General features: G+C 39.8%; 1 protein-coding gene across 1 annotated transcript; it reads left to right on the top strand.

The window, feature by feature from the left end:
* Nucleotides 1-1,232: 1,232 nt before the first annotated feature.
* LOC139717940 (solute carrier family 13 member 2-like) lies at nucleotides 1,233-24,672 on the top strand. Its single transcript, XM_071629425.1, has 12 exons — nucleotides 1,233-1,346; nucleotides 3,576-3,841; nucleotides 6,970-7,138; nucleotides 7,658-7,722; nucleotides 8,059-8,442; nucleotides 11,301-11,399; nucleotides 12,702-12,806; nucleotides 19,042-19,139; nucleotides 19,524-19,651; nucleotides 20,600-20,761; nucleotides 23,755-23,892; nucleotides 24,538-24,672. The coding sequence occupies exons 1-12, from the start codon at nucleotides 1,233-1,235 to the stop codon at nucleotides 24,670-24,672; spliced, it is 1,863 nt and encodes a 620-aa protein (XP_071485526.1).
* Nucleotides 24,673-24,933: the final 261 nt, after the last annotated feature.

Here is a 24,933-nt window from a genome sequence, read left to right as displayed (position 1 = left end):
CAAGTTGTCATTCATGCGTATGTGCTCTCCCATAGATCAATAAGAATAAATTTACACAAAACTGAACATGAAATAATGAATAAAATGAATTATTCCCTATATCATTTGAAGTTTAACTCGACAGAAAATTTTTATTCCCCCTTTAGTTGCCCACTTTGATTTTCTTAGAGGTTATAAAGAGATAAATAGAATAAAAACTTTCTTTTTCTTTTTCATTTGTTGTCAATGTTATCGTGAAGGGCATTTGCAAATGAAACTGGAAAAGAGAATATGTCAATTTTTTGCAATTTTTAATTCTGTGCCTTGGAGGACAAAAACGAATCTGCTCACCCATGCATAAAATTTCCCTTATGATTAACATATGAGCGTAATAGTTGATTAAATTAACTTTAATATGGCTTATGATACACTGATTCATCAAAATCTTCTATGACAACATATGACCTCGAAGAAGTGTTTACTTTCTTGTTTTGCTGAGTGTATATATCTGTATACTTTTTACAGATCTTGACATTTTATGGCATAAACTAGCACGTGATTATGCTAGCGATCCAGAACACAATATGATTGCTTGAAGTGTCAAATAGATTGCTCCGAAATTATTTGAATGCTGGAATTGGCATTCCTCGGTCACCTCCCCGTCTCTCGCTAAATTGACTGAGCGCTTCGCGAAGTTGGGGTACTTTCTATACTGTACGAATTTGAATGGCAGCATTTCAGATTTCATTGACACGAAAACAGATTCAACTGATCGAAAATGAATTTGAACGACGAAGCGGCCGTGTGTGGCCGAAACCCTAAAAATTGAATGATCGCAATATCAAGTTGACTAACGAATTGACGAAATAGACCGCAGAAAACCCATTACATATTAATAATACAATGTACGTTATATCTTCATCAACTTCCTCTAAAAACGTGCCACTCATGTGATACTTCATACACGCACTCGTAACATTCAAACTACACTGAAGTCGTTATACACGCCACATTCACAACCTTTATGATGCTAATATTATGACACTTGACACTCTGATGTTTATGGCTATTTATGCCAATAGAAAACCCGTTGTCACGCATCTAAATGCGTGTCTGTAATATTCACGAAGGCTGAGAATGCTTGCACGTTCACAAAATCATCGCATGTTTAGCTGCAGTTAACTCCTGCTAGCTACCGAGAAGGTCATAATTCCAGCATTCAGCGTTCGCATGAATAGAAACTGATAAATAAAATGGCGATTGAGTCAAGACGACTTTGCCGAGAAGTCTGTAAAAATTGGCGATACCTTGTCTGTGTCACCGTACCCATTGTATTCTGCCCAATCGCGATAATATTCAACAATCAGGTAAGTTGATATTGTGCTCATAGTATTGTCCCCTTTTCTTAGATGTTTTACTCACGTATGTTATACTCGCGGGACACATTTTTTTTCTTCTCCCCTTTGTCATTTGATTGGGCGATTAAGATAACTGACCAAAGTGATACAGAAGACAAAAAAGAAAAAAAAGAAGGAAACGTGTCTGATTGAAAGCTTGTGAACACTGATGGAAACACGGTACTATATTGGATCAATCCGAAACCATTTACTGATCTCAATGCATTGGCTTGACAACTTTCCAAAAAAAAAAAAAAAAAAAATGCGACCTTACAAGAAGTTCTTCCTCCCCCCGTTTATTAAGGAGCATTATCTGAAAAATACGTCGCGATGATAGAAATTCGGTTACAGCTCGTTGTTCCGAAGGTTCGTTATTCCGAAGGTTCTCTAGTCCGAAGGTTCTCTTGTCCAAAGGTTCGTTATTCCGAAGATTCGTTATTCCGAAGGTTCGTTAATCCGAAAATGAAATAGGGTTTGTTATTCCGAAGGTTCATTAATCCGAAAAATGAAATAAGGTTCGTTATTCCGAAGGTTCGTTAATCCGAAAATGAAACAAAGCTCGTTGTTCCGAAGGTTCGTTACCGACCCTATATCACTTCAGATCAACGAACCTTCGGAATAAAGAACCCTATTTCATTTTCGGATTAAGGAACCTTCGGAATAACGAACCCTATTTCATTTTCGGATAAACGAGCCTTCGGAAAAGCGAACTCTATTTCATTTTCAGATTAACGAACCTTCGGAATAACGAACCTTCGGAATAACGCCACAAATGTTTGGATTAACGAACCTCTAGGTTAATAGGAAATTTGTGTGTTTCGGATTAACGAACCTTCAGAATAACGAACAGCACCCGGAGATTCTAGTCATGTAGTTTTGACAACGAAGCGTGAAGTGCACGAGATTATTTTCTTGTTCTTATTCAATTTCTTTGATATTTTCTGTTTTCTTGTTGACTCCAAGATAAATTAGATACAGTGGACATTGGTTTTTTTTTTTTTTTTGTCGAAAGAAAAAGAAGATTGAAATAAGTCAAAGTATATATCATACCCCGGATAGACGTGATAAATTAGCTATTTTGTAAGTCGACATTCACTTATATAATCTCCGGTTGCTTTGGATTCGACTAAAGCGAGATTGAAGGTATGCAAAGCAGATCGAGGCTCAACTTACATTAAATAATATCAGCTTAAAATCAGTGATAACGCTAAGTAAGATTATGCATATAAAATCTAATGGGTATATGCGAATGCATGTATGTGTAATGTAGATTTGTTGTAAACTTATCGGGTGCTGTTCGTTATTCCGAAGGTTCGTTATTCCGACGGTTCGTTATTCCGAAGGTTCGTTAATCCGAAACACACAAATTCTCTATACTTAGAGGTTCGTTAATCCGAAAATGAAAAGGGGTTCGTTAATCCGAACATTGTGGCGTTATTCCGAAGGTTCGCTATTCCGAAGGCTCGTTTATCCGAAAATGAAAAAGGGTTCGTTATTCCCAAGGTTCGTTATTCCGAAAATGAAATAGGGTTCGCTATTCTGAAGGTTCGTTGATCCGAAATGATATACGGTCCGAAACAAACCTTCGGAATAACGAACTTTGTTTCATTTTCGGATTAACGAACCTGCGGAATAACGAATCTTCGAAATAACGAACCTTCGGAATAACGAACCTTCGGAATAACGAACCTTCGGAATAACGAGCTGCAACCAAAATTAGCACAGGGCCACTTGCCTCTGTGAACTGTGTAGGCCCTATTATAATAATCTCGGGGAATATAACTATCACCGGACGTGATCACGAATATCATTCTCTTTATTTACCAGTGATAAATGCTTCTATAAGTGCAATAAAACTTGGTCAATTGTCCAGACTGCAATAAATAAGTGAGGACAATCGGGGAAGAGGAAATGGCAATGGTTATAATCAATATGAGTCTTCCAAGAAAATGAATAAAACACAGCTGGTGCCTTTAGGCAATCGATTTTTTCCCCCATGCAGATCCAGAGACATTTTCACGAACCTTGACACCCACTTTGGAATTTCGTTTCTTTTTTTACGTCATGATCGTGGTGGTGCTCATTTCATTTCAAGTTCATAAACTGATCAAAAGATAACATACAGAGTATCACCAAAATCTACTCAACAAAAAAAAAAAACCATATATATCATTGCGATTGTTAACTCCTTTGTAACAGACTGGATACATGGCCTACTCGATCTCGGTGATGGCGATCTACTGGATGACAGAGTGTATTCCGCTGGCCGCCACCGCCTGTCTCCCTTTCGTTCTCTTTCCCCTCTTCGGTATCATGAAGGGGAGTATCGTGTGCACCAAATACCTCAGCGACACCAATGCCCTCTTCGTTGGCAGCCTCATAGCCGCGATCGCAGTCGAACGATGGAATCTGCACAAGCGTATTGCACTGCGAGTACTCATGCTGGTCGGGACAAAGCCGAGATGGTGGGTATGATAGTTTTCTCATATTTTCTGTCACATTCATCTGTGTGCTTATCTTTAAGTGATTGCATATTCTGTAATCTGATTGGTCAATCTGCCGCGTAATATTCCCGTATTTCGTAAATGAGGTCATTGCCCCCGTTGGATTTTTGTCTTTTGCATTGTGCCTTCAGTCAGTGGGCATATAAACTGTTTTTGTATTTACAATTCATGGATGTTTCTCATTTCCTGTACAGCAATGAGTAACAAAGCATTTCATTTACCTGCTCCCTCCAATGAAGTTCGTTAAACATTTACTTAGTTGCTGAGAGGTATAGGGCACAAGCATCTGGCAAGTTTTGTGGCTGCTAAGGGCAAATTTTGAGAACAAAGCATGCATGGAGCTTTGTTCACAATCTATAGATGAGAATGTGTATCAACGACACCAGTAGGCCCACATTCTTTGCCGAAGCTGGAACTGCTTGAGCAGGATATACCGCAGAATTCATCTAAACACTAAACAAAAAGTAAGTTCCCCCTAAAACAAACATCAATATTTTATGAATCAGGAACCTTTGAGGAAATCTGAATACAGGATCATGTAGCTGTAGTTCTTGGCTGCCTTTCATGTGAAATTCAGTGGATATCAATGGGTCACGCTTGAGTGAGCATGACTTAAAGTCAAAATGGTCGCTTTTTGAAGTTCACAAGCCCAATTTTGCAACTTTGATTTGGTGATATCGGAACAAATTTCAATTTTCCAGGATAAAAAGGCAGGCAACGTATAATTTATGTGCTTCTTATCGTACCATGTGACTTGTGCACAAAATTTCACGGTTGAGTGAACACGGGGTGAAAATTACCAAAATGGCCGATTTGACATGTTTCTCGTGGTAATTTCTATCAATTGACATTGAATTCGGGTGTTGAGCAGTTTTTACACACAATTCACGTAATTTCACGGTTGAATGAGCACATCAAAAACGAAGAAAAATAACAATTTAAATTGTGCAGTCAGAATTGCGATAATTTTGCGCACTGAAATCAACTGTATGATGCTTTTTTTATATTGTGCTAATACCCAAACGCATATCAGTGACCACCTGACATTTCAGTCACGCTTCAATAAGCACGTGAGGCTGAAAACCCTTTTTTAACCTACATGAAAAATTGGCAGTTTGGCCATAATCCCCATGGTAAGTTCATGTGGAAAGGAGGAATTTATGCTTTTGAAAGCTAACAATGGCTTTTGCATGCAATGTGGTTTATTTTACGGTTGAATGACCACATTATGAAACAATGATTTATCTTATTAAAACCATCCAGCAGGTGTTGCATTGATCTTCTGCATTTAAAATCAACTGAAAAACATTTCATTATTGCGTTTAGGACCGATATAAATGTCTCAGTGATCCTTGGCATTCCTTCAAGATTTTACACGTCAAAGGGTACATGGTGCCGGAAACCCTTCTTATAATCCATGGCTACCTTTGATTAAATATTGAAGTATTCGTGGGGAAATTGGTCTGCCTTTAGTTTGATGAAATCCCCTTGTTGGGGCAGAGATGAGAAATTATGCAAATTAAATCTTCGGGCCTTTGTTCTCGCTACTGAATACTAATTTTGGCATTAAGTTCTTGATCTTTGTAAAGTCATGAAGTCATGCAATAACTCAAAGGGATATTAAATGCAATTAATCATTGACATGGTACCAAATTTCACTTTTGTTCAACATCAATATCCTCCCGTGCTGCACATATGCATGGAGAGTCTAGAGACAGATCGATTGTGGTGAGAAACATGAAGTGGCCTTTGTTGTTCATGTGGTGTTGATGGTTGTGATGGTGATGATAGTTGCTTAAAATGTTGGTTGACTATATTATGCGATTGTTATGGCAATATAACACAGATTGGGGAGCATCTGCACTCACTTTTTAGGCTCTATCCACTAACACCGCTGAACACGTCTTCAAAACCAACCAAATGTAAATCTTATGGGAATTTCAGCCACGAAAATGGCTTTGACCTGCACACTTTGCTCATCTTATGTGCTCACTGAAGCATGTCACAATGTCATTTTTTTATCGAAATGTTTTTTGTCATTGAAATAATAGTAATTTCCCAAAATATCAACTAAAACATAAAAAACAATGATTTTTTTATTATATAGGATAAAAAAAGGGTTTTCCAGCCCCACATGCTCATTGAAGCGTGACTAAAATGTCAGGTGATCACTGTATGGACAGTGGTATTAAACACAATACAAAAAACATTAAAACAATTGATTTCAGTGCGCAAAATTATCGCAATTCTTACTGCACAATTTGAGATGGTTATTTTTCTTTGTTTTTAATGTGCTCATTCAACCGTGAAATTACGTGAATTGTGTGTAAAAACTGTTCAACACACGAATTCAATCTCAATTGATAGAAATTACTACGAGAAACATGTCAAATGGGCCATTTTGGTAATTTCCACCCTGTGTTCACGCAACCGTGAAATTTTGTGCACAAGTCACATGGTACGATAAGAAGCACATAAATTTTACGTTGCATGCCTTTTTATCCTGGAAAATTGAAATTTGTTCCGATATCACCAAATCAAAGTTGCAAAATTAGTCTTGTGAACTTTAAAAAGTGACCATTTTGACTTTAAGTCGTGCTCACTCAAGCGTGACCAAGTGATATCCACTGAATTTCACATGAAAGGTAGCCGAGAAATACAGCTACATGATCCTGTATTCAGATTTCCTCAGAGGTTCCCAATTCATAAATTACACAGGTTTGTTTTAGGGGGAACTTACTTTTTGTTTAGTGTTTAGATCTACACACCAAAAGATAAAATCGTTACCCCATGCTTGTTCTCAAGAAATACGGGATATAGCTATGGTTTGATGCCGTCTATATTCTACTAGTATTCGGCCTTCGGCCTAATGGAAAGAATAAAACACCATGGCATTGTGTTTAATACCCTTCCTCTATTATACTCTAGGTGCTGAACTAAACGAATCAGATTGTCAAATTGTGTAATGATGTGTTAGGACACCGAGATCAAGGACAGCATCTTTAATCGACGTCACAATATTATGCAAGCAGTGGTTTAATTATAAGGTGGCGGGACTTTAAGTCATTTGGACCCTCCTTGTACGACAGGCTGGTGTTCGGTTTCATGGCGACGACGGCGTTTCTCTCCATGTGGTTGTGCAACGCGGCAACGACGTCGATGATGATTCCCATTGCGCAGGGCGTCCTCGAACAAATAAAGGAAGCCGCCGGTACTGCAAACGATCCCCCCGATGATCACGAGAAGACAGAGGAACAGGTAACAAAGAGGAGTAATACCAAACCCAAAATGAAACAATGTTTCATTTTATGGACTCTGAATCTTTAGGTCTACGGTTCGAGTCCAATTGAGCAGCGGCTGTTTATAACTCCTATTTCAGCAAGGCACTTCATGTTTACTGGTAGACGTAGGCCTATAGCCCGAACAGATGCTTGTTTACATTATGAAAACAATTTATTAAAGCATGTAGAGTATTACTGCTTCGACAGGAGACACAAAACATATATGAATCTCAAACATCTTTATTATATATAGCACGTATAATGCTAAGCACAATATATAAAAAGGTTATTGTCTTAGAAAAAAGAAAAAAAAAATGGGCGCCCTTTGGAGATGTGCAAAGTACATCTAATCAGGTCTACATCTCGATTCTTCGGGAGTGAAAAAGCCATCATAAAGCTTTACTTTAAAGGAGCAATAACGATTTATGCAATTTGATATGCATAGTCTCTTTTTTTTCTCTCTGTTAATCACCTTTCCTCAAATTAAAAACGACAGAAAATGAAGGAAACGGCGAACAATGAGATACCCCTGACCAGCATCCATCACCACAGCGACAACAGGTAAAATTTTCACTCTGTCGGTCGAGCGAGCATCTTCAACAAAACTGCCTGATTTGTACTTAGTATTACTTTTTGATGAAATTCTAATTATCATAGTTTCTGTTCACATAGTTCTTTACGTTTCTCGCTAATGCATTTCGACCTGTAGTGTAGCTCATCTATCCTAAATATTTCCCTCTTCATTTGGGTTTCTGCTTTCACTTGACAAGCATCGTCAGTTTCCAGATTATGTTTCCAAATATTAACAGTGTATGATTACTCGTCTGTGGAATTGCAGCCGTTGGTTTTGTGTGAAAGACCATGTATCCGACATTTTGTGTTCTTTGCACATCTCAGCGGATGCGAAATCGAGTCAGATGATCCGGCCGTTGTTGTCCATGGAGACGAGCTGCCGAGTAATGATCCTGGCTACGAAACCGGGTCGGAAAATCCTCCCGCGATTAACGGCACTCCAACGCCTCCCGACCCCGACGTCGCAGACGGTCGGCCAAGGGCATTCAGCAATCGCGGCTACGAAGCCGCACCGGGAGATCAGACCGATGTCATCAAACGGGTACCGAACCGGTCTGAGGCAAGCGCGGAAACGGGAGAATCGGAAAGCGACAACGACCTTTTCAGCAGGGCCGTAATCCTGTGCATCCCATTTGCTGCGAATATCGGCGGCACAGCGACTCTCATAGGAACGAGCGCCAACTTGGTTCTCAGCTCACAGGTAGAAAGGTAGGCCTGTAATACTTGGAAGAGAATAATTATTACTTTATATTCCTGTCTCCAAGAAAAATGCCACGTCAAGTGTGACATTCAGTATTTGCTTTCTTTTTTCTTTTTTTGTTTTGTTTAGGGGATGTCTAAAGGATTTCAACATAATGACAAATGAGGGTTAAACTTCTTAATTCTTAAAACTAATGTCCAATTTCCCTTCATGGACTCTCTTAAAAAAGACTTTCATCATGTTCATAATAGTTTGAACAGTTTTCTCTCGTATCCATCACTTCGTTTGAAATCCAATTATATATTATATATATATATATATATATATATATATATATATGAGGGAGAGGAGAGAAATATGCATATAATATACAAGTATTTTCAAATACATAAATTGTAAGTAATATATGCGTATAATATGTGTGTGTTTGTGTGTTCATATACAGTCATCCATAACACCGATGACATATCTTTATGCCATAATTAACCTCCTGTAAAAGTTGTCATAAATGCTATACAGACCAGTATTTTTATTATTATTGTCAATCACTTTTGGACGCCATATCTCGGTTAGTCTGTACGGCTCGCAGGCAGGGCTGAACTTCGGAACGTGGCTGGCATACGCCCTCCCCGGGGTGCTCGTCAGTCTCCTACTCTGCTGGGTCTGGATAGAAGTCACATACCTCGATTGTTTGTGAGTAAATACCATTAAATCACCTTCTGCTTAGAGACATCGACTGCCTGAAATATAGAATAAATAGATTGATAAAAATGACATAAACGAGGTAGTGATAGGCTACGCTGGTGTCGATGTCACTGAAATTCATCACTCTTTGTATTGAGGCATAACACGAAAGGCTGAATTGAACAGAAAAAACCTAAATAATTGTTGTTTTTTTTTTAATGACAAGGGCATGCTGTATTGCAAGTTTCATCATCTTGTCTAGATTAACTTCCTCACTATATGTTTTTTTTTTCCAAAATGCAAAACAGCGGTTGGTCACATTGTGCTGCTTTGTTTTAAAATCTTCGCTTTCTTTATGTACTATAATTGGTTTATATACCTACAAGGCATTTAAGTTGTAGTGAATTGTAGTCAACATTCTAACGAACCCCAACAAAAGCATACACATACTCCATTATTATGTAAAAGGTAAAACCTGACGTTGATGATACGATTGATAACACTATTTACAACCAGAACTCAGTGTAGGACGTTTGGTCTCTTTTTCTCTTTTGCCGTTAAAGTTTTTGCAATGGTTGTACCACAAGGTAGTAATATAATACTACCAATTGACGGTACATTTTTACGCTTGTAATAGTTACGAGTACATAATCCCCGCATTGAAATCAAATCATCGTGCATTGATTAGGAGTTTGCATGAGAATGTCATAAGTATAGTAATAACCATCAGTGGGGAGATTTTTATTTAGCATGAGTCATTTGTATTCCATTTTATTTAGTTTAATTTCATTTATTTGTTTCCGAATCCAAATAATTACTGCCGTTACTACTGCTGCCTCTACTAGGCCTACGACTACTACATACTACTACTACTGCTACTACTCTCACTACTACTACTACTGCTGCTGCTGCTACTACTATACTAAGTAACTACGTCTACGTCTGCGTCTACTGATAATAATGGTAATGACGTCATCATCATCGTCGTAATCATAATAGTCATCGTAAAATAATGATAATGATATTGACAATAATTGTCACTAGCACTGAGTGCTACTTGCACAACCACCACTACTACTATTCAGTGTATATTACTGGTGCAAGGTAATACTACAAACGCAATACCACATACTGTCCCTACTAATACATTTATTGCCGCTCCTGTCATAACAGGCAATATAACGACTATTGCCATGACTCTCACGGCATGCCCGCCTATTGTTCTGCCATAGGATACTTTGACGCACACCTTCATTTACAGTCTTCTACTAAAGTGATGTTGACATATTTGATAAGAATCAAAGTAAAGATTACTTTATGATATCTGACTCATGCTCAGCAACCTATCACCTCATATAGTAATAAAGATATCATTCGTTAAGACAATGACGACACGAGATGAAGATCATGCCTTCATGTTGTGTATAGGCTCTACTTGCTTTTGACCGTGCAAAACCAGAGAATCATAAGAATGTGGACTGTTTGTTGTTGTTGTTGTTGTTTTCCTTTGAGACCGGGCTAACGAAGATTTGCAAGCATGATTCTCCATCGAATAAAAATGAATGGATGTAATCTTGAAAAGCTTCTGGAAGGAAACTTACAAATCAAAGGAATACAGCCTTCGGCAATAGTGTATTAGTTAAAGAAAAGCTTAGGGTAACATCTTTAGACAGTATATATTCCTTTAAACCTCCAAGGACCTCCACGTGAAATATGCAAATGACTTATCTCTCATATAAAAGATCGACATTGGTTTAAACAGAGTTAAAGCAGGATCGAACTATCATCAAAGTTTTTGACGGTATATGTCAATGTCCGGCATTAACAACCATCTGTCTTTATGTATCTCCTTACCTGGGGCCATCTTCCTCGTCAAGCTTAGCTTATGATGATGGTCCCCTGCATTTCATTTTTATCATTTCCTATTGCTTCCTTTCATATATGATATTCGTTCTTGAAAAAAGAAAATGTATGTATGATCCAAACGTTACGAATATTAGCTCTGTAAATGACTATGTAAGTATTTTGTTGATTTGTTGATTTGTATTGATTTTGAAATGCAGAAATAAAAACTGAACTGAACTGAACTGAAAGGAAACCAACCTCTTTTTTACAAGAACAAAAATTCAGAAAGCACCTTTTAGTGTGCTCATACTCTTCTCCAATGAAAATCCTTCCACAGCGGTCTAAAAACAAGGAAGGTGACAAACACAGATAATGCTCGGGAGGATCGCATCAGAGCCGCCATCAAGACGTCCAGTGCTGCTCTCGGTCCGATGTCGTGAGTTTGCTGCCATGAGAACATGCGTGTGTGTGTGTGTGTGTGTGTGTGTGTGTGTGTGTGTGTGTGTGTGTGTGTGTGTGTGTGTGTGTGTGTGTGTGTGTGTGTGTGTATGTGCGTGTGTGTGTTGTTATTTTTGTTGATGTTTGATTGTTTTCTTTGTTTTTACTTTATTTCTGTGTTTGTTTTGATGTTAATGTGGTGTGTCATTTGTGATGTTTACGGTGATCTATTGTGTGTCTTTGTGTGTGTGTGTGTGTGTGTGTGTGTGTGTGTGTGTGACAGTGTGTGTGCAAGAGTGTGTACATGGCACGGATTGTGTGCATGCGTATCGTATACGTATACACGTTGAGATTTTAAATAAAGTTTATATGATTTTACAATAGCGCATTGTCGTTACATTGACAAGCTTGTCAGCTGTTCTTTAATGAAACCCAAATTATAACTCAGAGATCAATAACCTGTTCAAATATTGTTCTTGCCTCTGTATAGGTCAGAAGCACGCATGGTACTTAAAATGTGTATAATAGCAATAAAAGATAACAGTTAAGAGTCCAAAGAGTGCACGAGCAACACCACGTGTTCCCTCTCAAAATAATCGTGTTTCCCTGGCAAAACGCCACAAATATCTCCCCTCTTTTACTCCATCTACATAATGACAGACCGTGTTTATATAGAACTCGGGGTAGCCTCCAGAGAACGCTCGGAAAAGATTGTTATACTTTAAATGTATGATCTATAACACGCCTCACTACGAGTGCAATGGTTTCACATACAAAATGCAAAATGAGTGCATATCATTATGCCTTTTTTTTTAATGGAAGTTGGTTAGGCCTACAGTGGTGATACAAGCAACATAAACGTCTCTGATCATGATTGTTTGATTTTATTTTATTTGATTTTATTGTTCCACATCTCAAACACAAATAAAATGAACCAATCGATTGAACATTAGACTGGACATAGCGTCGTAATTACGAAGAATACAAGAGCAGACAATTTTACAAACATGAAATGTGGGGGACCTACTAAAAAGCAGAGCTTGTAATGTATAGGTCTCTATTGTAATGTAAGGTCCCTATTGATTGGGACGGCAATCTGGCAATAATGACACGGATATAACATATTCCACGAAATGAACCTTAGTTAACTAACACACGCCTGTAACTGAGTGTTTGATTCCCTTTGACGAGGATATGACCTGAAATTGGAGAGTGATAATGATAACAACATCATTAACATTATAAATCGAAGTAGAATAGCACTGATGACTTTATTTTTTCCTTTACGAATTCAACATAGATTTGCGGAATGGGTGATCGTCTGCCACTTTGTCGTTCTAATTCTCCTCTGGCTGACGAGGGATCCCAAGTTTGTCACTGGTTGGTCGGTAGCGTTTGGCAGCAGGTAGGTAGGCAAGGACAACAATTATTTCACGGAGAAAATGTGACGTCTAATATCAATATAAAGGTGCTCAAAGACTGAACATAATTGTGTAATTTGCCAAATGTAATTTTGTACTATTTTTGTACTATTTTGTACTGTTTTGGATGGAAATGAAATTGAATTGAATTTAAATAAGTAGGCCCCTACCGGCGTTCATTACTTCCACTTCCAGTTTAGCTGAATTAGAGCTCTCATTATATACCTGATAGTTATATCCATTTAATCTTAGATATTGTTTCCTTGCTTTCACTAACAAACTGTCGTTATTTAGAGGTCATTTGGTCACAATACCTAGTGCCCATATGACACCACTGGCGTAGCCGGGGGGGTGGGGGGGGGGGGCGATGGGGGCGGTCGCCCCCCCTAAGATTTGGACCGGGGATTTGGGAGGCGGAAAAAAAAATGCGTGTATATATACTGTATGCATGCACATGAAGCGGGTCTCCTTTGCAACCTTTCATCAAATAAGATATTTTTTTTTGAATATTTCACTCAAAGTGTGCACCAGATCGTTGAATTTCAATTCAAAATATGCAAAATCTCTCGTGCTTAGGAGGGGGTATCCCCCTCCCAAACCCTCCCCCTCTGTGCCTCTGTGCTAAGTACACTTTTTACATTTTTTTTAAAATTCTGAATAATTCTGATTGCACAAGACTTATATTCCGAAAACTGAAGGTTCCCTCATGTATAAGGCGAATTTCCCCTTACCTTAAAAAGATAAAAGCTCCATCGGAAGGGAAGGGTGGAGATAACACTCGCCCACGCCTTCTCCCTGCTCGCCCCCCCCCCCCCCCCCCGCCATGCAAAGAAGTAGACTGTGGCTATACCCAGATCGCTTTATTTCAATTCTAAAAACGCAAAAGCTCCGTGAGCGGGAGGGGGAATCCCCCTTCCCCTAAGCTCTACCTCACTAGACTATATACACATGGGCGTCACCAGGGGGGGTGCGTTGGGTGCGAACGCACCCCCCTTCAGATCCTTAAAAGAAAAAAAAAATCAGTCTGCGAGCGACCTCAACGCCGGACGCTAAATAATTATTCTTTTCTACTTTTTTTTTATATATTTTGCACCAGGGACACACACACACACACACACACACACACACACACACACACACACACACACAACTCGTTGGCAAAAACAATTCGCTCCCCTGGTTCTGGCAGCACTGATTTTATACATATCTATTGGTATTCTACAGTGTTTACTATTTATCGACCGTACTGTACATCCATACGATACGGAGCACTTATTCACGTTTGCATGTACGTGTGCTACTTACAAGTTAGTATGTAGGGTCTATGTACGTTACTTCTGACCAATCCATATTGCCAGCCCAAGAGCGAGCCTTAGCCTCATTAAAAAGAAAAAGAAAAAAAAATGGAGGGGCAAGCATATTAATTGCCCCCCCCCCGTAATTAATAATTCCCGAAATGAGAAGATTTTCTTGCTTTTGAAAGAAAACAAAAATGTTGCCCCCATGAAAATATTGGAAGGCAAGCGCACCATTTGCCCCACCCCACATAATCATAATTCCCGCGATGAAAAGATTTTCTTGCTTTTTTGTTAGAATTCAAGAAATCTGTCCAATCATTTCACCCAAAACAATGGCGTAACTACGGAGAGGGGGGGGGGGGGTGCGCCCCCTCCCAATCCGCTGGTTAAAAAAAAGAAGGATTTCCCGAAATAGTAGTTCAAGTGTTAGTAAACTGCTTTTGAATGAAAGGGTGATCCAGAAATAAGATATCTTTCTATGATTTCTTTTAACCATAATTAAATAGGTATATAGTGTGAAACATTGTTCAAAAAGCCCGGACCCGACAAAAGATTGTGATTCCTGGTTGACATTCTGCATATAAGCAGGATGTGCGCAGTGTACCCAAAGCGAAAAAATATACTTGTAGCTACAAACGGCAGTTTGGGGACTGTAAAATGTCAAAATTTTCAAGCTCGCTCGCTCTGTTCGCTCGCATTTAATCTTTATGCCATTCTTCTGATGTTGCTGCCAGTAATTGCCTGCAGTTGCGCCCGGTGCGCCCCCCCCCCTTTAATTTCCAAAGCGAAAAAATATGGATAAGAACGGCAGTTTTTGGACTGTAAAATGTAAAATTTTCAAGCTCGCTCCGTTCGCTCGCATTTAATCTTTATGTCATTCTTCTGATGTTGCTGCCAGTAATTGCCGGCAGTTGCGCCCGGTGCGCCCCCCCCCCTTAATTTCCAAAGCGAAAAATGGCTAAGAACGGCAGTTTTTGGACTGTAAAATGTAAAATGTTCAAGCTCGCTCTCTTCGCTCGCTCGCATTTAATCTTTATGCCATTCTTCTGATGTTGCTGCCAGTAATTGCCAGCAGTTGCGCCCGTTGCACCTCCCCCCTTAATTTCCAAAGCGAAAAATATGGCTAAGAACGGCAGTTTTTGGACTGTAAAATGCAAAATTTTCAAGCTCGCTCATTCCGCTCGCTCGAATGTAATCATTATGCTCTCTTGATATTGCTGCCAGTATTTGCCATCGCAAGCAATTGCGCCCGATGCGCCCCCTTAAATTCTAAAGCGAAGAAATATAGCTACAAACGGCAGTTTGTTTGTTTTTTACTGTAAAATGTCAACATTTTCAAGCTCGCTCGCTCGCTCTCATTTTTTTAATTGTTACGCAATTCTCCTGATGTTGCTGCCAGTAATTGCCGGCAGTTGCGCCCGGTGCGCCACCCCCCCCCCCCAAACGGCAGTTTTTGGACTGTAAAATGTCAAAATTTTCAAGCTCGCTCTCTTCGCTCGCTCGCATTTAATTGTTATGCCATTCACCTGATGTTGCTGCCAGTAAAATTGCCAGCAGTTGCGCCCGGTGCGCCCCCCCCCCCCCTTAATTTCCAAAGCAAAAAAAAAAAAATGTGGCTACAAATGGCAGTTTTTGGACTGTAAAATGTCAAAATTTTCAAGCTCGCTCGCTCGCTCGCTCGCATTTAATTGTTATGCAATTCTCCTGATGTTGCTGCCAGTAATTACCGACAGTTGCGCCCCGTTACGCCCCACCCCTCCTTTATTTCCAAAGCGAAGAAATATGGCTCCAAATGGCAGTTTTTGGACTGTCAAAATAATGTCAAAAATATTCAAGCTCGCTCTCTTCGCTCGCTCGCATTTAATTGCTATGCCATTCACCTGATGTTGCTGCCAGTAATTGCCAGCAGTTGCGCCAGGTGCGCCCCCCTTAATTTCCAAAGCAAATAGATATGGCTACAAACGGCAGTTTTTGGACTGTAAAATGTCAAAATTTTCAAGCTCGCTCGCTCGCTCGATCGCATTTAATTGTTATGCAATTCTCCTGATGTTGCTACCAGTAATTACCGGCAGTTGCGCCCGTTGCGCCCCCTACGCCTCCTTTATTTCCAAAGCGAAAAAATATGGCTCCAAATGGCAGTTTTGGGACTGTAAAATGTCAAAATTTCCGAACTCGCTCTCTTTGCTCGCTCGCATTTAATTACTATGCAGTTCACCTGATGTTGCTGCCAGTAACTGCCAGCAGTTGCGCCCGGTGCGCCCCCCTTAATTTACAAAGCAAAAGAATATGGCTACAAACGGCAGTTTTTGGACTGTAAAATGTCAAAATTTTCAAGCTCGCTCGCTCCCCTCGCTCGCATGTAGTCGTTATGCCATTCTCCTGATATCGCTGCCAGTAATTTGTCGTTTTACACCGTCATTCCATAATCCATTTATAGGGGTATACAACCCCCTCCGGCACTTCCACACCCTCCCCCCATCCTTGCTCGCTCCTTCGCATACTAACCCCCCCCCCCCCCCCCCAAGATGAAATATTAGCTACGCCGGTGCCCTTTCCCCGCTTGGTTTCCCTAAAAAAACAGTAAAAGTCTGGGGATTGAGAGCTTCCTATATTCCAAATGTCTGTCAAAAAAATCTCGTAAACATTTAGTGTCAAAACGCACCCCCCTTGAAAAAAAGCTGGTGACGCCCCTGATACATACGCACAGATGGTGCACATTCGGAATAAGAGCTAAATACCGTGATTTTAACACTTCGATGAAAAAGTATTGCACCAAAAATTTGCACCAGATCGCTGAATTTCAGGTCTGAAAACGCAAAATCACCTTCGTGTGGGAGGGGATATGCCCCTATCTAAACCCTCGTGTGCATGCTTTTTCTGTTTGATTGCTGAACAGACAGCGTTCATGATATTCAGTGTCAGAATTAATACAAGAAGACTAGTGTATTTAAATTATACCATTTTATAGGCAAATTGTTCAATAATAATCTACACTAAAATATACTGCAACCTTAAACAAGTGGGACTGTTTCAACTCGTTAAAACACGCAAAAACATGCATCAAATTGCACCATTTGCAACATCAAAATGCAAAAAGTTCTCACCGTGGGAGGGGACCCTCCCCCTCCCACACCCTCCCCTACCCCCTCGCTCGCTCCACTCGCTCGGGTTAAGTCGCGTTCATGATATTCAGTGAAAATAATTAATACAAGAAGTGTATCTAAATTATACCATTTTATAGGCAAATTGTTCAATAATAATCTACACTAAATATACTGCTACCTTCAACAAGTGGGACTGTTTCACGTCGATAAAACGCGCAAAAACATGCTTCAAATTGCACCATTTGCAAAATCAAAATGCAAAAAGTTCTTAACGTGGGAGGGGGGACACCCCCCTCCCACACCCTCCCCTCCCCCCTCGCTCGCTCCGCTCGCTCGGGTTCAGTCGCGTTCATGATATTCAGTGAAAAGAATTAATACAAGAAGTGTATTTAAATCATACCATTTTATAGGCAAATTGTTCGATAATAATCTACACTAAAATATACTGCTATTCCTTAAACAAGTGGGACTGTTTCACGTAGATAAAACGCGCAAAAACATGCATCAAATTGCACCATTTGCAACATCAAAATGCAAAAAGTTCTTACCGTGGGAGGGGGGACACCCCCCTCCCACGCCCTCCCCTACCCCCACGCTCGCTCCGCTCGCTCGGGTTCAGTCGCGTTCATGATATTCAGTGAAAAGAATTAATACAAGAAGTGTATCTAAATTATACCATTTTATAGGCAAATTGTTCAATAATAATCTACACTAAAATATACTGCTAAATTATACCTTCAACAAGTGGGACTGTTTCACGTCGATAAAACGCGCAAGAACATGCTTCAAATTGCACCATTTGCAACATCAAAATGCAAAAAGTTCTTACTGTGGGAGGGGGGACACCCCCTCCCACACCCTCCCCTACCCCCTCGCTCGCTCCGCTCGCTCGGGTTCAGTCGCGTTCATGATATTCAGTGAAAAGAATTAATACAAGAAGTGTATTTAAATTATACCATTTTATAGGCAAATTGTTCGATAATAATCTACACTATATACTGCTACCTTAAACAAGTGGGACTGTTTCACGTCGATAAAACGCGCAAAAACATGCATCAAATTGCACCATTTGCAACATCAAAATGCAAAAAGTTCTTACCGTGGGAGGGGGACACCCCCCTCCCACGCCCTCCCCTACCCCCACGCTCGCTCCGCTCGCTCGGGTTCAGTCGCGTTCATGATATTCAGTGAAAAGAATTAATTATACAAGAAGTGTATCTAAATTATACCATTTTATAGGCAAATTTTTCAATGATAATCTACATCAAAATAAATTGCTACCATAAACAAGTGGGACTGTTTCACGTCGATAAAACGCGCAAAAAACATGCATCAAATTGCACCATTTACAACATCCAAATGCAAAAAGTTCTTACCGTGGGAGGGGGACACCCCCCTCCCACACCCTCCCCCCCTCGCTCGCTCCGCTCGCTCGGGCTCGGTCGCTTCGCTCCCTCGCAGACTAACCGCCCCCCCTAAGATGAAATCCTGGCTACGCCGTTGTATGACACGCTACTGATACCACCGCCTTCTCTCTATTTCATTTTCATGGTTTGAATTTGCTCTGGATCATAAACTGCAAAGTTGTTGACCATACAGCACATCTCGAGAAAACTTATAGCTATCCTCTGGTTTGTCGCGAATGATTTATCGATTTCATTCTTCTTTTGATTGTGTGTGTGTGTGTGTGTGTGTGTGTGTGTGTGTTGTGTATGCGCGCGTGTGTGTGCGTGTGTGTGAAGGAAGAAGGCACAATACTTGATTGCATTCGTGATGCTGCATGTGTTTATTTTTCTCTTGAATAACGATCTTTTCAGCTACGTCACTGATGCAACTTGCGCCGTCCTTGTCGCCCTTCTGTTCTTCATGTGGCCCTCCAGAGCTCCCTACTTCTGCACCAAGAAACGACGAAATGGTGACTTTCTAGATCACTTATTGATATGTGGCACGTTTCTTTAGAAATGCACTTACAATGAAGCTACTTACAGGCTCGAGTGTGTTTCAGACAACTATGAAAATTATGAAATTAAATCACGGCAAATTAAATTGATAATAGCACATCATTGTTACATAGCTATAGCCAGAAGTAATAAAGAAATAAAGAAAACAAAACGAAAAACAAGAACAGAACGGCTGCCAAATCTTCAAATGTAGCGATGATTTTACACATACAACATTAGTGATGCTCCAACCCATGATCTGAGCATTTGAAAGAAAGTCTCATGGATGACCATTTTAGAGACGTACATGAATTATGATGCCATTTTTGTCACCACGCGTATGATATCCTATTCACCAGACCCGAGCAAAGTACATGTACCAAAGAAAATCCCCCGTATTCTGACGTGGTCTGTGGTTCAGAAGAAGATGGCGTGGCACGTTTTGCTGCTCATCGGTGCTGGTTCAGCTTTGGCCGAAGCTTGCCAGGTGAGGATGTATGTCCGCAGCTACAAAATACAGTCATATTCATATTCATATAGCACAGTCCATTATAAATACGCACCATGAAGATTCATGTCAGTCAGTGCACCCATTATGTGGTATGGCTAATGGGAACATTACATCACACACAAGACGATGAAATGAAAGACGCAATTACAAAGAACAATGATACCGAATTGAAAATAACCTGGTGTATTCATGGAAATTGAATGACGTATAGAAATGAACTCATTTGAGTTGTTATGTGTTTTAAAGATGTGTTGTGTGAAGTGTCCAACTTGTAGCACGCAACCACGACAACAGCTCTTTACAGCTTGTTGTTGTTTTTGTGCTTTGTTTTGTTTTGATTTTGTTGTTGTTGTTGAGGAGTTGGTATACATACAAATATATAGTACATTTATTAGACTGCAAAGAAATAAATATATTTATAAATACGAAGATAAATTAATGTGTGTGTGGTTTTTTTTTTTGGCAAACATCAAACGTAGCAGTCGGAGAACTGCAAAAATTTCCGAGAAATTAGAACGGACAAATCAATTTCAAATAAAATCCGCATTATCATCAGGAAGAAATCCGACCAATTTACAAAGGGGTTATGGTGAACCACAAATGTAATACGATATGATTGAATTTGGCAAAAGCAATCTGGAATACAATGTGATAAATTTTGATCTGAGAAAAACATCGATTTTATAGAATTTTATTGACTGGAAAAACATGATATATCGTTTGTATTGATTCAAATTACAACGGAGGGTTTCAATATTTCTCTATATGTATAACTTTGTGACTGATGTGTGACACATTGTGGGAGCCGAGCGCCTTTGAATTTGTTTACAGATATTATATGGCACTTTATTCGATATGAATGCTGAATGCTTCATCATCATCATCATCATCATCATCATCATCATCATCATCATTATCTTTCAGGAATCGGGTTTATCAGCTTGGCTCGGAGACCAGTTCGCTGCCTTCGGCGATCTCTCTCCCCCAGCAGTAGCCATAATCATTTCGATAATTGTGGCTATCTTCACCGAGGTCACCAGCAACGCTGCCGCAGCGACGGTGTTTCTTCCTATCATCGCCGAGATGGTGAGGGATATATCCTTCTTCCTTCTCCACTCAAAGTTTGCATTTTCACTCCGGATTTTGCAGACGACAGCTCTCTTAGTAGTTAGATGATGCTAATGCTAAATGCAAATGATATTGCCAATGCTAATGCTTAGAGTAAACAATCTAGTTGCACTGGCGTAGCCAGGGGGGGGGGGCGATGGGGGCGATCGCCCCCCCTAAGATTTGGACCGGGGATTTGGGAGGCGGAAAAAAAAATGCGTGTATACTGTATATGCATGCACATGAAGCGGGTCTCCTTTGCAACCTTTTATCAAATAAGATATTTTTTGAATATTTCACTCAAAGTGTGCACCAGATCGTTGAATTTCAATTCAAAATATGCAAAATCTCTCGTGCTTGGGAGGGGGATACCCCCTCCCAAACCCTCCCCCTCTGTGCCTCTTTCCCTAGCTTATAGTACACTTATTAGATTTACAAAAAATTATGAATAATTCTGAGTGCACAAGACTTATCACTTATATTCCGAAAACTCAAGGTTCCCTCATGTATAAGGGGAATTTCCCCTTTTAATCGACTTTTTCCTCCCTCAGCCCCCCCTAATCAGTTGTGTGTGTCTGTGTGTCTGTGTGATTTCCCAAATGTTGATTCCATCAAAAATGCGTAGATGAGATATCTCAATTTCAACCTTAAAAAGGCAAAAGCTCGATCGGAAGGGAAGGGTGGGGATAACACTCGCCCACGCCTTCTCCCTGCTCCCCCGCCCCTCCCCCCTTCCACCATGCATAAGAAGTATAGACTGTGGCTATATACCCAGATCGCTTTATTTCAATTCTAAAAACGCAAAAGCTCCGCGAGCGGGAGGAGAAATCCCCCTTCCTCTATATACCTCACTAGACTTTATACATACACACAGATGGTGCACATTCGGAATAAGAGCTAAATTCCGTGATTTTATCACTTCGATGAAAAAGTATTGCACCAAAAATTTGCAACAGATCGCTGAATTTCAGGTCTGAAAACGCAAAATCACCTTCGTGTGGGAGGGGATATGCCGGCCCTATGAGCTCTACACCCTCGTGTGCATGCTTTTTCTGTTTGACTGCTGAACAGACGGTGTTCATGATATTCAGTGTAAGAATTGATACAAGAAGATTATTTAAATGATACCATTTTATAGGCAAATTGTTCAATAATAATATACACTAAATTATACTGCAACTTTAAACAAGTGGGACTGTTTCATCACGTTAAAACACGCAAAAAACATGCATCAAATTGCACCATTTGCAACATCAAAATGCAAAAAGTTCTTACCGTGGGAGGGGGTGTCCCCCTCCCACACCCTCCCCTCCCCCTTCACTCGCTCCACTCGCTCGGGTTCAGTCGCGTTCATGATATTCAGTGAAAAGAAGTAATACAAGAAGCGTATTTAAATGATAGCATTTTATAGGCAAATTGTTCAATGATAATCTACATCAAAATATACTGCAACCTTAAACAAGTGGGACTGTTTCACGTCGATAAAACGCGCAAAAACATGCATCAAATTGCACCATTTGCAACATCGAAATGCAAAAAGTTCTCACCGTGGGAGGGGGAACACCCCCTCCCCTCCCCCTCGCTCGCTCTGCTCGCTCGGGTTCAGTCGCGTTCATGATATTCAGTGAAAAGAATTGATACAAGAAGTGTATTCAAATTATACCATTATATAGGCAAATTGTTCAATGATAATCTACATCAAAATATACTGCAACCTTAAACAAGTGGGACTGTTTCAACTCTTTAAAACACGCAAAAACATGCATCAAATTGCACCATTTGCAACATCAAAATGCAAAAAGTTCTTACCGTGGGAGGGGGACACCCCCTCCCACACCCTCCCCTCCCCCTTCACTCGCTCCACTCGCTCGGGTTCAGTCGCGTTCATGATATTCAGTGAAAAGAAGTAATACAAGAAGTGTATTTAACGTATGCCATTTTATATGCAAATTGTTCAATAATAATCTACACTAAAATATACTGCTACCTTAAACAAGTGGGACTGTTTCACGTCGATATAACGCGCAAAAACATGCATCTAATTGCACCATTTACAACATCAAAATGCAAAAAGTTCTCACCGTGGGAGGGGGACACCCCCCTCCCACACCCTCCCCTCCCCCTTCACTCGCTCCGCTCTCTCGGGTTCAGTCGCGTTCATGATATTCAGTGAAAAGAGTTAATACAAGAAGTGTATTTAACTTATAGCATTTTAAAGGTAAATTGTTCAATAATAATCTACATCAAAATAAACTGCTACCTTTAACAAGTGGGACTGTTTCACGTCGATATAACGCGCAAAAACATGCATCAAATTGCACCATTTACAACATCAAAATGCAAAAAGTTCTTACCGTGGGAGGACACCCCCCTCCCACACCCTCCCCCCCCCCCCCCCTCGCTCGCTCCGCTCGCTCGGGCTCGGTCGCTTCGCTCCCTCGCAGACTAACCGCCCCCCCCTAAGATGAAATCCTGGCTACGCCGTTGTCTAGTTGTACTTTTGATAATTGTATTCATAATTTGAATAACAATAATAATGATAATGATGATGCTTGTATAATCATAGTAGTACTGATAATTGCATCTTATAATCGAACCAATTACAATGATAATGATAGAGATAAAAGTAACAAAGGGCATCGTAGAGAAATGAAAAAAAAAATATATAGAAATGCGATGTCATCGCTTCTGAAATGACACCAGCGCGCTGCATGGCCGTAAGGAGCAGAGACCAGCATTGATAGCCCCTAGAATTTTTGCAGAATATTTTCCTTATATCATTATCGTTCATAATATCATTCAATATTTGAAAATATTTGGTGAAATTAATTCTATTTCAGGTGCTTTGATTTAAGGTGCTCGGAAAATAAAGTTTTACGAATGGACATTCAGAAACACTTTGTTCAAACTAAAATGAAACTCCCGAACACTAACACTACATTCTTTTTTGCTCTTTTTTGTTTTGATTTCAGAGCTCTAGTCTACATGTTAATCCTCTATATTTGATGCTCCCAGCGGCCACTGCGTGCTCTTTCGCCTTCATACTTCCGGCAGCCACACCTCCTAATGCGATTGCCTTCGCTAGCGGGCAACTTCCAGCTGTTGATATGGTAAGTCATGTTGACCATGAACTAAACAATGGTTTGGAAGTGTAAGCTGAGATATAAATGCTTCTATCGCCAATTAGAATAAGTATTTTTGATGTCAAGCTCTACATGAATAAACAAATCAAGAAGTATACAATACTGGTAATTACAGCAAATCTCCATGTAAATAAACCAATATATATGATATGTATTTACACCTGTATATATATGAATTTAATTTTTCATATCATTTAAAGATAGGATTCATCGGGAAGTCATAACGATGTAAAAGGAATTTGAATCATGCTCCTGGATACATATCTCTCTTCTTTGTATTTCTTAAGACAAATCTATTTCTCTTGTCTGTTTGTATGTCCGTTTCTATCTTTCTGTCTGTCTGTATATATATATATATATATATATATATACATATATATATATATATATATATATATATATATATATATATATAGATAATTATATATGTGTGTGTGTGTGTGTGTGTGTCTGTCTGTCTGTCTGTCTGTCTTCCTACACATTCAAATAGTCACACACACACTCACTAATTGGAAAGCACACATGTCCACAAAATTACAGAAAATAGTTTCCTGTTTTGAATACAACTGTTTTCATTCACATTATCATGTTATTATTCCTTCATCATTTCAGGCAAAGACGGGACTAGTCATGACCATCGCAGGCCTCATACTTTCCAACATAAGTCTGCACACGCTGGGCGTTTGGATCTTTGATGTGAAATCCTTCCCAGACTGGGCAAGCAATAACACTGCCCAAGCAATGTAGTTTTTGGTCAAAGTCAACAAACAAACACACAAACAAGTAAACATAGGTGAAGAATGTAAGGCTTTGCATTGTATGCTGTATATTCCAATTTTGTGCTGAATAAAATTATTTATATTGCACAGTCTGGCAATGCTTCAGCCAGCACTATGTCGTGTATAGTTTATATCAAATACTTAAAGGAAAGCCTATCCTGATGTTACGTTGCATTGTATGAAAACAGACAAATCAGAGAAGTAGATCACAGAAAATTCCGGGGGGAAA

Source organism: Diadema antillarum, unplaced genomic scaffold (genome assembly GCF_040938485.1).
Source record: "Diadema antillarum isolate AM-2024a unplaced genomic scaffold, OU_Dant_1.0 scf00000086, whole genome shotgun sequence".
NCBI classification, from domain to species: domain Eukaryota; kingdom Metazoa; phylum Echinodermata; class Echinoidea; order Diadematoida; family Diadematidae; genus Diadema; species Diadema antillarum.
Note: the sequence above shows the minus strand (reverse complement) of the source record. Positions and strands in the feature narration are given on the sequence as shown.

What these genes read in the sequence shown, in the direction of transcription:
- LOC139717940 (XM_071629425.1), top strand. Translation starts at nt 1,233, where the DNA reads ATGGCGATTGAGTCAAGACGACTTTGCCGAGAAGTCTGTAAAAATTGG. An exon ending in GTCGGGACAAAGCCGAGATG is followed by an intron (nt 3,842 to 6,969) that starts GTGGGTATGATA and finishes CTTGTACGACAG; the next exon opens with GCTGGTGTTCGGTTTCATGG. An exon ending in CTTTGGCCGAAGCTTGCCAG is followed by an intron (nt 19,652 to 20,599) that starts GTGAGGATGTAT and finishes ATTATCTTTCAG; the next exon opens with GAATCGGGTTTATCAGCTTG.